At 39.9% G+C, this 13,514-nt stretch overlaps 1 protein-coding gene across 5 annotated transcripts in view; it reads left to right on the top strand.

Annotated features, from left to right (window-relative positions):
* Nucleotides 1–13,514, top strand: part of MYO5A (myosin VA) — a 96,209-nt gene that overhangs the window by 77,907 nt on the left and 4,788 nt on the right. For 2 of the 5 annotated variants that reach the window (XM_086849865.1, XM_086849864.1), the window contains exons 29-38: nt 342–442; nt 985–1,065; nt 2,947–3,145; nt 6,634–6,727; nt 7,804–7,950; nt 8,349–8,503; nt 9,689–9,778; nt 10,484–10,634; nt 11,471–11,753; nt 12,568–12,742. In XM_086849865.1, coding sequence (XP_086705991.1) covers nt 342–442; nt 985–1,065; nt 2,947–3,145; nt 6,634–6,727; nt 7,804–7,950; nt 8,349–8,503; nt 9,689–9,778; nt 10,484–10,634; nt 11,471–11,753; nt 12,568–12,742 — 1,476 coding nt within the window. Of the gene's footprint in view, nt 1–341; nt 443–984; nt 1,066–2,946; nt 3,146–4,701; nt 4,777–6,633; nt 6,728–7,803; nt 7,951–8,348; nt 8,504–9,688; nt 9,779–10,483; nt 10,635–11,470; nt 11,754–12,567; nt 12,743–13,514 lie in introns of all 5 variants that reach the window. The other 3 variants (XM_086849867.1, XM_086849866.1, XM_086849869.1) reach the window with 2 other exon arrangements.

Raw genomic sequence — 13,514 nt, 5'->3', positions numbered from 1 at the left:
AACTATGCTGTTTCAGTTTTAGTATTAGCAGCTGTTCCTGGCAATTTGAATAGAATGCAAATTCAACATTTTGTGAAATTTATTTTGTTCCTTTTATTTGATGAACAAGTGGAAAGAGATTAATTGTACCCAATTACTAGACAAACCAATGTTTGACCATTTTGTATGCATTTATTTTAAAAGATAAACCAAATGGACATAGCAATTATGGACCAACCTCTTGCTCAGGTACCCACACTTATTTAATGTGTCTACTCAAGGAGTGTTCCACATGAAGAAAACATGGATTCAAGGAGCAGTTATGTTGTTAAATTTACAGTAAATGATCATTCTTTTTCCAGCATACAATGACAGATGCTACAATCCTCTTGGAGGATGTACAGAAGATGAAAGACAAAGGAGAAATAGCACAGGCATATATTGGACTGAAGGAAACAAACAGGTACAAGTTCTCTTTATTTTATTTTGTGATCACCTGGGGTCTGCTGTGACACCCTGTATATTGTGTTCAGTCAGTTCCATCCATGTATGTCCAGAGAGCACTCATAGCTGGGGTTATAATTTGATTTCATTAGTAAAATTGTTGTGTGCAGTATTTGAAAGGATTTGGAAATAATGGGGGAATGTGAAATCAAGCTTTCTGTATTTCCATCCTCTTAGCCTCTAATTGCTGCGTGGCCCAGCCTGGGTGCCAGTCCCCAGGCTGGTTTGTCACCCTCTGAACCACAGTGGTCACAGGAGTCTGTGGCAATGCATTTATTGTAACAGCACAGAATGCTGTAACCAGCTGGGCTGTCACTGAGAACTGACTTGCATCATTAAGAAAAAAACACATAAACAAGAAAAGTAATTTGCTAAGTTGTTTTGGAGGGGTTTTTGTTTCTCATATTTTGTAACTGTAATGTAGTGTGTAATGTCCTTGCCATGTCACCTCTTCACCATCACATATATCTCTTGTATTTTTTTAAACACCTTTCTTGAAAGGCAATCTCCCCAGGACTATCATATGCTGAATGAGGACGGAGAACTTTGGCTGGCTTATGAAGGGTTAAAACAAGCCAACAGGTTACCAGACTTCTCAGAATGGGTTTTTTTTTCCTTCATTTGCATCTTCTTTTCTAGCTAACTGCCCCTTGCTATGGGTTTGCTTTAGCTACAGTACTTCTATTGCTTTAACAGTTAGAAAAAAAATTCAACACAGATTATACAAATTAAGGAGTTTCCTCAAACCTAATCCTCAAAGCTTTCTACTTGTCAGGTTTTATCATTTGAAAAGTTTAAGATGGCACTATAGCCAATACATAATTCATAAGAATACTTGCACAAAAGTAGACTGTAAAATACCAGAAGCTCCACAGCTAGAAAGTTATTTGTAGCCATGTACTATTTGTGCACTTTCACACCAGGTTTCAAAACTGATGTTCCTTACAGTTTTTCAGCCTAAAGAAGTACAATCATTTTAGTAATTACTAACTGTTGTTTAAGTAGCTTCAGTGTACTCTTAAATTTCAAACTGAAATGGGCCTTAGTCTCCCTGTGTTTCAAGTTCAGTAAATTAAACATTCTTCTCCCATGTCTCTCCATGCCAGATTCAAAATGTAAGTCACAAAATAACCAAGAAAGAGAAGTAATCTTTAGTTCCTTGTGGTGCTGTTGAAGCCTCAGTGGGACCCCTGTGGTCTCTGCAAGGACTGTGCTGGTCATGGGGCAGGCAAGAATCGCCTTGTTGAGAAGTGCAGCTCTGGCTCTGTGTGCTCGTCGGTGTTCCTGACTTCCAAAATGCTTCCTGGTCCTGCCCTGACAACTAACTCACCCCATCAGCACTGCTGATGTTCTTCAGTGTATGCATTTGGTGCCAGTAACTACAGAAGGTGGCATTTTGCAATGACTTCTGCTAACTAAGGTCCTTCCTTTTCTGGTGCTAACACATTCTACCCCTAACATGGTTGTGTAAAGCTGTGAAGATCTAACTTAGAGCAGCTGTTCTGCAGAGCAGGATGGGAGTTGGTTTGCTCTGTGCCTCTTGCCTCTTGTCCTGGCACTGCAGAGACAAGAAGCTTTATATTAAATGGCAGAGCACTGCAAGTAAATGACTATTTGCCCTTGTGTGCTTCATCAGTCTAGTTACTAATAAATGTTTCTGCCTTATGCATATTTAAACCCTGAAATGTTGTCTAATTGAACACTGGTAGTCACTAGTATTGTCATTTCCTGTGTACGTACAAAATTATGAGTCAGAGCCCTTGGACAGTGCCTTGCAAGCAGGAGTGGATCCCCCAGCACTGCCTGGCAGGAGGCTGTGTTATCCTCACTTCACAAAGAGAAGAATTTGAGATGTGATGTGCTCAAGGGGAAAGAATGAGTTAGTGATGAGGATAAAGCTCCTGGATTTTAGTCCTGAGTCTGATTCTGTTGTTGGCCTTTCGTGCATTAAGGACAACCCTCTGAAAAATATTTGGTTTCATGTTAAAATAAAGATTATTAATGTGCATTTGCAATTAAATGGTTTCTGAGTGAAAAAGTTCACTCTGAAAATATTTTCCATTGTACATATTGCAAGGTGCTAACTTGAGTGAGCACAGTGTCATCTTCATCTTAGGTTATTTGATTTGTTCAGAGGTAAAACCCCTTTAAAGGCCCTTCAATCAATCTGTGAAGACAGCTTTACATTTGTTGCCACAGTGGCACCCTGTACAGTACATGTTCAATCAAAGGAAACGCAAAGCAGTGTCACAATTAGCTTCTCTCTCTTCACTTTTTGATCACGGAAGCTTAATTTAATTAGAAGGCATACTGAAGGGTTTAAAGAGTACTCTGCCTTTTTCATTTTCCTTTGCAAGCCATGGCTAATTGTTCCTGAGCAGCAGCTAAAGCTTTACACTCCCTCTGAGAACTGGGGATGTAACTTTGAGTGTGCTCACACAAACTGTTGCTCAACCTCCTTAGGCTGCTGGAGTCCCAGCTTCAGTCGCAGAAGAAGAGCCACGAGAATGAGCTGGAATCGCTGCGAGGTGAGATCCAGAGTCTGAAGGAGGAAAACAATCGGCAGCAGCAGCTCCTGGCCCAGAACCTGCAGCTGCCTCCCGAGGCCCGCATTGAAGCCAGTCTGCAGCATGAGATCACCCGGCTGACTAATGAGAACTTGGTAAGAGAAATGATGCTGCAGGAGCTGGCATGGGGACTTACAGACCTGCCACACCTCTAGGTTCTTATCATTTTTCAGACGGCAGCTTCCTGCAAAAAAATTGCACAAGGGTAGTGGTTTTCTTGAGTGCAGGTTAATGGGAGAGAGAGGCTGGTGATTGCTCCTCAAGTAATAGTGTTTCAGGAAACTGGTTTGAAGTTTGGGGCATGGAGGAAGCTTGTGGATCCCAGCTTCCAACTGGTGACTCTAGTCGTGGTTAAATAGAATGTTGATATCCAGGGAAGTCATAAAAACTAGTAATGGAGCCAAGGAGTGGTGTTTCCTCTGAAATATGTTTGTTTGTTTATTTCATTTAAAAACTCTGATGTAATTCTTTAATTATTTCATGTAATTTATCTTCCCATTTCTCTCTTCCCTGCCTGAAGCTAAACAGATAATCCATCATTTTACAAGCTCCAGCTATTCAGTATGTTTTGAAAAAAGAAATAGTTCCATAAAAAGAAACTTGGCTTGAAGTCACTTAGCTAACAGTATTCTATGTGTACTGCACAACATTTTTGTGTGAAGGAAGGATTGGGCAAAACTCCTTTCCTTCTTCCACAAAAGAGTATGTTCATCCTATGTGGGCTACTGCATTTCTGGGGAAATCTTCCAAAGAGACTCGTGTTGGAATATGCTTGGCTTGTTACTGGTAAAGGGAAACACGCTACTTCAGCCAGAAAAATCCTAGCTGTGTCATTGCTCCCTCCAAACAAGCCAAGGTGTAGTGTTTCCTGCTAATGACAGAAGTTATCACTGTTGGGGTCTTGTCTTAATACCAGAGATTTTGAGCAAAGTATCAGATAATTCATCTGATACATGTTGGAGAACTGGCTAAAAGTGTAAGTTTGCCTCAGCAGCCGCAGTCTCTCACTGGCAAAGGTAGATGGTGAATGTTTCTGTCGCAGCAGCTCCCTCCTGCTGCTCAGTCATATGTTACGATTTTTATCCATTTTCCCCCCCAGAGACCTACTCATCACATCGTGTTCCCAAGACAACACACAGTCACGTAATTATAGCCCAGAGGAGTTCTCTTTGTTTTCAAATACACTGAATGTAATTTTACTTGTTAAATATAGACTCATTCCTTAGTATTTCACTTCAGATGTTTGAGTATTGCAAGTCCACTCCAAGCCAGGTGTATGTTTCAGTTCCACTCCTAGCCCTGGAGTGGAAACAATTTGCAGCTTTCCAGATGCCATGCTAGAATTGTAGTGTTCACTGCAATCCCATCTTCATTAGCATAAGAAAATGTCCTGTCCCTGTTCTCACAAAGGTTGTATTCTATGCTTTCACAGTCCTAGTACAGCCCATTTTTAAAAGACCTGACTGTTCTGCAACTCATCTACATCAGCTTCTCTCTGGGAGGTGCTGGCATGAACACAACTAAGGCCTAGACTACCTAAAAGTAGGAGATCCTTGATCTTGTTGTATTCTGATTTAATCTGTACAGTGCTCACTGAAGTTTCAGTGTCTCAGAGGGAGGGACAAAACCAACCCTGTCCCTGTTTTTGCAGTTTTATGAGGAGTTGTATGCAGATGATCCCAAGAAGTATCAGTTGTACCGGATTTCCCTTTACAAGCGGATGATTGTATGTAGTTCACACAAGTCCTGTTTCTCTGTTGTCTGGTCGCTGTTTCTGAAGCACTAATTGAAAAGCAGGCTGTCTCCTTCTCTCCCTTTCAGAGGAAATCCCCCTGCAGAGAGCTTCACGATGCAAATTACTTCCTTCACTGCTTTTTTTTGTTAGCCTTAGTGTCCTTTGTGTAATCTGTGTTTCTTTTTGATGCACAGTTTTGTTACTAATACGAGCCTTGCACTATGAGCAAAGCTAAAATTTCTTTTTGAATACTTCTTAATACTGCCCTGGAAAAAAGGTACATGATGCAAAAGATGTTCAATTTTCAAAAATACTCTTTGGTTTGAAACTTTGATACATTTAGGTTCAGTTCAGAAAAGTAGAGGACTTAAGGATCATACAGATCCTTACCAAGGTGAATGATGTCAGCAATCCAGTCATAGCCTGAATTTTTTCTGATTTTACTATTTTTCAGAAATGCAAAATATGAAGAATGACATTGGAGATAATATTTTCATAGAAATTAAAGACAGCACCATATGTGAGCTGGAAAGAATATAATTTATGAGTTTCCAGATCTTAATGAGATGTGAAATCTGCTAAATTTGTTTAGAGGAACCATAGAAAGAACTTTATTTGTCCTCACATAGAGATTGTTCTGAAGTCATATCCCTTCCCTGATACATTTGAAACAGTTTGTCAGACTTATGTGTATCTTTTTGTTAATTTCAGGAGAAATTGTTTTTCCTGACAATGAGTAGGTAGTGTTATTAAATTGTTAGGATTTTTGTTGTAAAATTGAACAGTGTTTTGGATGTGAAGCATGGCCTCAATTCTGTTGTCAACAGGCCAAATATCTTACTACTCAAGTATATTGTATCAGCTTGTCAACTCTTTTACTACATGATTAAGGTTTGTGCCCATGCTGCACTAAAATGTACACTTCAGTACTTCAGAAGAGGTGTAGTTTCCCAGATGATGCTTTTGAAGCAGGGAGTTCACAATCCCTTGTGTTCTTACCAGTGCCAAGAATAATCCTCATGCATAGGAGATTTTTCTTCTAAGCTGCTTTCCAGCACTTAACCTGGGATGGCTTTCAGGTTGTTTGAGCTTGAGGTTTTGCTTTCTTTAGGAAGACTTTCCCTTTTTTAATTACACCATTATTTTATGAATATACTACAACAGATATGTCACAGAACTATTCAGATTTCTGGGAATGTTCCTTTGAAGGACTAATACAGTATATTAAAATATTAGGACTTCCAGGTGCTAGATGTTATTCAGATACAGAATAAAAACATGTAGAAAACCAGTTTCTGTGTAAGGAAATGTGATGACAGCAAGGGAAATGACAGAGACAACACAAGAAATGGTGTTTGGATGTTTGATTTGGTAAATTTGAGTGCAAGTTATGGTCTTTCTAGGAATCTCTCATTTTCTCTACATGGATAAGTTTGAATAAGGAGTCAGTCTTAAAGATAGGATTAAATGATGCAGAAATACAGGGTAGCTGTTTAATATTAAAGAAAATAATTTCTGTGAGGCACTTGGAATTGCAGGGAGGAAGCATTAGGGAGATGTGTTTGCAGCAAAATATCTTCTGCTATATGAACTGACCTCATTCTGAGTGTCTGCAGAATCTACCTGCCTATGAGCTTTGCCTTTGTCATGCTGCATATGACTTAACAATATTTGCAATATTTGGCTTGTGTTGTAGGCAGTGTACCAGCTTGCAACCCTTGGCCAGAGGATGGCACTTCTGTTCAGCTTTCCTCACTGCCTCATAACTCTGACTGCACTGTTTTTGTCTCTGTCACACGGCACAGGATTGTTCCCGTATCTTAATCTTCGCCTTATTTTAATTTACAGGATTTAATGGAGCAGCTGGAAAAGCAGGACAAAACTGTTCGCAAGTTAAAGAAGCAGTTGAAAGTATTTGCTAAGAAGATCGGTGAACTCGAAGGTACTTTTACATCTTGAGAGAAAGATTTTGGTTTACTTTGTGATCTGACTGTCATCAAACCCATCTGTTTTAGCAGTTGGGAGGGTTTCAGTAGCTTTAGCCTCTGTTGATGGCAGAAACAGGATGTATACTCAGACCCCTGTGTGTTCCTTTAGGAACCTTTAGAAGATGAGAAAAGGAGATAGATGTTTTTTTGAAGGCAGAAAGTATTCAAACATAGAGGCACGTTTTCTGCACTGTTTGTGTACTCAAAGACAGTATCTGGTTTTGTCAAGAGAAAAGCAGTACTAAATATGAGCCAGGCAAAAATCAGTTACCCAGTTTTCCTTTGAATGTGAAGGTTAGTTACTCAAACTAAGTGTTTTTTAAAAAAAAAAGTCTTAAAATATTGTTCAGTTACTTCTCTGGGCAAGATCACAGTAATGTTCATACATAATACAGAGTGGGAAAATGCTCCTGAAAATATTGTTTGGTCTGTGTGTATTGCCTGATTAACTTAAAAAGATGCAGTAGGTCTGACTGGGATGGAGTTAACTTTCATCATAGCAGCCTGTGTGGTGCTGTGTTTTGGATTTGAGTCCATAACACTGCTGGGAACACATTGGTGTTTTGGCTACTGCTAAACAGAGCTGGAAAGTGTCAAGGTTTCCTTTTTCTCCCACTCTGTCCCCTCAGTAAGCTGAGGTGGGAGGGCACATGGGCACACAGCCAGGACAGCTGACCCAGACTGGCCAAAGGAATATTCCATATGCTGCACCTCCTAATGACAGGAACCACAGAAGGGTTTTTTGGACACAAGGTAGCTGTGTTTTGAGACTGACTGGACATCAGTTCCCTTGGGGTGGGGGTTTATCATGAGTAATTGCCTTTGCTTTGCTTCCCACCCCCCAGGCCCTTTTCCTTCACTTACTAAACCACCTTTTTCCCAGCCGATGAGTTTTCTCAGTTTGGCTCTTAATATTCTCTTCCCTGTCCCGCTGGAGCCAGGACTTTCCTTAGGAATGTTACAGAAATGTCTCTGGTATGTATTGTTTTCACTGGAAAATGTAATGTTTCTTTTCATTCTCTCTCCAAAGTGGGCCAGATGGAGAATATATCACCTGGACAAATCATTGATGAACCTATTCGTCCGGTTAACATTCCACGGAAAGAAAAGGACTTCCAAGGGATGTTGGAATATAAGAAGGAAGATGAACAAAAACTTGTCAAGAATCTTATTTTAGGTAAGCATTTTTCTCATGTGTGGCCTTCTCTGCTTCCATACAATCTGAAAAATTAATAATAAGAACACAGAATTTCCATTAGGAAATGAATAGCTTGTTTTGGTTTTGACGGTGTTCGGCTTACCTACAGTTCCTAAATGTGTATTGTAATCTAATTATCCTTCCTGATTAGTATAGTACATATTAACATGCCTGCATGTTTTTAGCAGGCACTTTTATTTTCTTATTCTGTTCTTTTACCAAGAAAGTGTCTCTTAGTTTTACTCTGAGTTTTCACTGACCAGAGATACATATATATCCATGTATATGCTATTAACTGGGGAGGTTGCAATTACCTCATATAACATCTTCTAATGACTTGACACTTACCAAGACAATGTGTGTTTGTTTTTCCCAAGAGCTGAAACCACGTGGGGTAGCTGTCAACCTGATTCCAGGACTACCAGCATATATTTTGTTCATGTGTGTGCGCCATGCAGATTACCTTAATGATGACCAGAAAGTGCGGTCGTTGTTGACTTCCACTATCAATGGCATCAAAAAAGTGTTAAAGGTTAGTTAGTCTGCTTAGTTTAGAAAAAAGTGTTAAAATTCTCTTTTGGTTTTATGTTAGGAGAATGAGAGAAAGGCTTTCAGTGAATTGTGTCTGGATTTGTGATCAGTGAACTCCCACTGAAGTCCCAAGAGTTGTGTTAAAAAAATAACAAATTTTGTATGGATACATTGCTGGCATTTTGTCCATACAGTAGCAGAGATGCATTGAATTAATAGGGAAAGAAGCACCTTCTTTTTGTTTTGAATAGTCACCCTCCTCTGAAGTTCAGCTTACGAAGTTTGGATGTAGTCAGACTTTGCAGAGTGAGTCTTTGATAATCTTCTCCAGAGCATGTAAATAAACGGTTTCATTTGCAGTTTTGGTTAACAGATTCCTCATTTGCTTCACCTACAGATTACACTGATGATAATAAGTTACTGCCCAAAGTCTTTGTAAGGAGTTGGCTGGGAGAGTTCAGGCCAGGTGTATCTCAAAGGCATTATTAAGACATAAACATGTTTTATGTTTACATGTTTTTTTTTATTTTTTAAATGAGAGAGATGTGTCAAAAGCCAAGCCTTTAATCAAACTACAAGTTTTTAAAAAACACTTAGTAAACAATCCTGCTGGAGCTTAGATATCCATAGGAATTTTTGAACTTTTTTAAGTGAAAGAAGTGCACACTACAGACCTCTAGAACTACTCAGCATATACTCAGTCCTGTGTTCTTTAGTGAGAAGGATTTGTTGTTTTCATTTTCCATATCAGGCTGCCAAAATGATTATGATGTAATTGGCATTCATCAAAACTGAATCCTTCCCTGCTCCTCCTGCTGGCTCTGTATCATTCCAGTCTTCCCTGCTGGTCTCTTCTAAGAGTCACTGGGTATTTTGGGAATAGTCACACTGTCGTTTGATTCTTGCCCAGAACAATTAGGATGGGCCTGTAAAACACAGAAAGATCATCTCTATGGAAGAAATCATATTAGTGAGAAATACTAAGGAAAACAGGGAGGGTGTTAAATAGCACTTTGCCAAAACCCTTGCTTTCCTAATACATTACTGTAATACACAAAGTTTTGCAAAACATCAGAATGAGGATCTGCTAGAAAGTGTATTTTAAGTGTTTAGTTGTGTATCTTGCATTCTGTTGTTTCATTTCTCCTGCCAGTCTTTGCTGAACTGTGTTTGTTTTTATCTTCAGAAAAGAGGCGATGACTTTGAAACAGTTTCCTTCTGGCTGTCCAACACCTGCCGATTTTTGCACTGTTTGAAGCAGTACAGCGGAGAAGAGGTAAGCAGTGCTCTTACTCTGGTTTCTCTTGCTCTCCAGTACTGCTGTTAGGACTGCTCTTCAACAAATCTTGTGTAAAAGATCTAGTCACAGTCTCTTCAAATGGCTACACCTTTTGGAGTGATGGTGACAGCACAGGGATATAAGATTAGAAGCAGCTTCCCTTTATTGCAGGCTGGGACCCAGAGTCTAGATGACAGTGGGCTCCCAGAAAGGCCAGCTCAGGTTAAGCAGGGGAATCTGGCAGGTACCATTATGGTTTTTTAGCAATGATTCACTGGACTCCCTATCAAAAAGGCCTTATTAAGCCTTTTAACCATAGTATAGCAGCCCAGTTGATTTTTGGAGGCTGTGATATGCACAATTCATCTTTCAAGCTTAACTGGGCTTTTGGCCATAGCTGGCCAGGTGAAAGTGCCCATGCTGGAGAGGGAGGGAGTCTTGCCTGCCAGAAAGCTGGCAGAGTTTGTTCCTGTGTCACAGATCTGAAATTTGGAGTTAAGGAAGCAGATGCTGGCAGGCATCACACTTGAAAAGCAAATCCTAGCATTAGCCTCAATCAGACAAAGTTCCAAACTAAAATTTTGAAGGGCTGTGGCTTAAGGTATTATTTGTCAGTTGCATGAAAGAAAATGCAAGTACTGGGTTTGTGTAATATTTTTATGCTTTACTGAAGCATTAATTTCTGTTATTTTATGAATTCAGGGGTTCATGAAGCATAATACACCTCGTCAAAATGAACACTGCCTCACTAATTTTGATTTAGCTGAATACAGACAAGTACTGAGTGACTTGGCTATTCAGATCTACCAACAACTTGTCCGAGTGTTGGAAAATATTCTGCAACCAATGATTGGTAAGGCAAAGTTGAATTCCTTAAGCTTCACAACATAGTACCAAAATGAAAATCATGATGGTAGTAGTAGATGTATCTTGTATTTCTTCCTAAACAGTAGAGTTTCATTAATAGTTCTTGTGGTATTCTGTTCACATATGACAAGGACTCTTCTGGACAGGTTGGATTAGAGGAAAAACTAAACTGTGACTGGTTCTACTGGCATTGCCAGAATAAATTGGTATATCTTATTCATGCTTGGCATAAATCAGGCATTTACAGGAAGAAGCTGTCAGGACAATCTGATATTTGTTTCCCTGTCTGTTGGGAAATATCCCATGGAAAAAATCAGACTTTAATTACATGAGAACCTTTAATTGAAATTAATGTGGAAAAAATTGTTTGGTCGTTATGGACAGCAGTGAGGAATTAAATCACAAGCAGTGATAAAGCTAACATTAAGAGATGGTTGTTTGTTTTTTTTTCAATTAAGAATACTTTTCATTTTCTGTTCAGACAATACTCTCACCAAAATTTTCATGCTTTCCAATCATAACATTTAGAAGAATGGAACAGCTCTCAGTTTGCTGACTCTGCTGCTCCTATGACCCTGGGAGGAAAAAACTACTTTCCTGAGCTAGGTTCAGACTGTCCTTTTAAACACACATGCTAGAATCTTTGTAGAAACCCTGTGAACTTCCATTTTGCAGAACACAGTGGGACACACAGTTTCTGGAAATCAGGGTAAACTGGGGCTAGCAGAAAGCCCAGCCTGCTCTTTGCTTTGCTGTCTTGCACAATAAGTTTGTGTATCAGCAGTTTCCAGTCATTACAATAACGTTGTCAATCAAATGCAGTTTCAGGAATGCTGGAGCACGAGACCATCCAAGGTGTCTCGGGGGTGAAACCGACAGGGCTGCGGAAGAGAACATCCAGCATTGCTGATGAGGGCACCTACACCTTGGACTCCATCATCCGGCAGCTGAACTCCTTCCACTCGGTGATGTGTCAGCATGGGATGGACCCAGAGCTGATCAAACAGGTGGTCAAGCAGATGTTCTACATCATCGGGGCCGTAACGCTCAATAACCTTCTCCTGCGCAAGGACATGTGCTCCTGGAGCAAGGGAATGCAGATAAGGTGGGAAAGCTCCCTACGGTTCTCCACAGTGCACTGCTGGAAATCTTACTGAACTCTTGACATTGCTGAATTTCATTTTGATGCAGGTGCAGATATCTGGAATATTTATTTTTCCACGTGCAAACAGGTGCAGATGATGTTAAACTGATTTGGTGAAACTCAGTTAAAAACCAGCTTAGTTGACCTTGGCCAAATTCTACCTGACAATCAAGGAAATGTGGTAGAAGCAAAACAAAAAGTGTTTCCTTATCAAGTGGGAAACAGAACTGTAGGTGAAATATTGGTAATTGCTTCTTCAGCTTGAGAAGAATAGCAAACATGCCTGCTGCTTTTCTTTGTGTACTGGTGGTGCAGTGGATACCTCTTTGTCTACACTAATTTGCTGCATCCTGAGGTAAAGCCTCCTGAATAATCTCCTGCATTTCACATCACTTCTCCAGTGGATTTTACTGGCATATGTCAGGAAATTTAGCCAGGGCATTCCAGTCCCTCAGGTTACCTCCCAAAGCCTCACTGTACTTCAGTGTGGACAAAATCTCATTTGCCTTTCTTCTTATCACATTCACACAATTAATAGGAAGAGTAACAAATGGGAAAGACTAGTTAGTGGAAATCTTTGACCATAGTTTCTAACTGTTACGAAAGTCAAAATCCCTGCCTTAATTGGAAGAAAACAGTGTGAAGACAAAATAACAAGAAGGAAAAACACATAAGGACATAAGCAGCACTGGGAAATCAACATGAAATTACACATGCTTTCCATTTATCCATAATCAGGTATTAATGTTCTTGATGTTCTTACCTCTTTGTACAGATACAATGTGAGTCAACTGGAAGAATGGCTACGTGATAAAAATTTGATGAACAGTGGTGCTAAGGAAACCCTGGAACCCCTCATCCAGGCTGCACAGTTGCTGCAGGTAAAAAAGAAAACAGATGAAGATGCAGAAGCCATTTGTTCAATGTGCAACGCACTGACTACTGCCCAGGTGAGCAAATCCTCAGTCTGTCCTGCTGTCCCTCCTGAGCAGCTCTCTGCTCTGTTGGTGTTTGCTATCCCTGCCAGCACTGCTGTCACACAAGAATTGGAGGTTTCTTACTTTGTTTTACTAAAATAGATTAATTTGGGGAGGGGTGAAAAAAGGACCAGACCCTTTTGAGTCTGATGTTTGAGATAAGTCTTGAACAAATGAGAGGAAGCTGAATAGATTGTGCAGGGTGCAGTGCTATACACAGTCTCTCAGTTTTTGGAAATCCTTAGAGAAAAGTCTTCATTGAAAGACATCTCTGTACTCCACACAGCTCTGCCTAGGGTAGCGGGAATTGATCTTTCTGCCATCAGAGTTGGTATCCAGCCAAGCTGATGGACAATTCAGAGCTGTTGTCTCTGAGTCTGCAAACAAGAGTGTAGAGTTACCACAGCCATTAGCCTCAAAGGCTGAACCAAGTGGATCTGAGTAAACAGATTCCTATTTTTGAAAGCTCAGATTTTGTACAGATTTGTTGCACTTCTTTTTCAAACCATGCTAGAACTTGTACAGGAGTAAATGGACCCAAGCATCTTTGCTGCTTAATGAACAGTTCTCACAAGGAAAAGGAAGAAATTTCCCTATTTCTTTCACAGTTGTGTCAGCACTAGCAGTTGTGTTGATAAAACCATTTTGATTTATTAATTCAGATTACTGGAAAATCATTTCGTTTTCTACTGAATAAGTTAGAATTCCATGTACTGTGTTCTAACTTTTTAACAAAGTGTTTTGT

Source organism: Cyanistes caeruleus, chromosome 13, assembly GCF_971803275.1.
Source record: "Cyanistes caeruleus chromosome 13, bCyaCae1.hap1.1, whole genome shotgun sequence".
In the NCBI taxonomy this organism is placed as follows: Eukaryota; Metazoa; Chordata; class Aves; order Passeriformes; family Paridae; genus Cyanistes; species Cyanistes caeruleus.
Note: the sequence above shows the minus strand (reverse complement) of the source record. Positions and strands in the feature narration are given on the sequence as shown.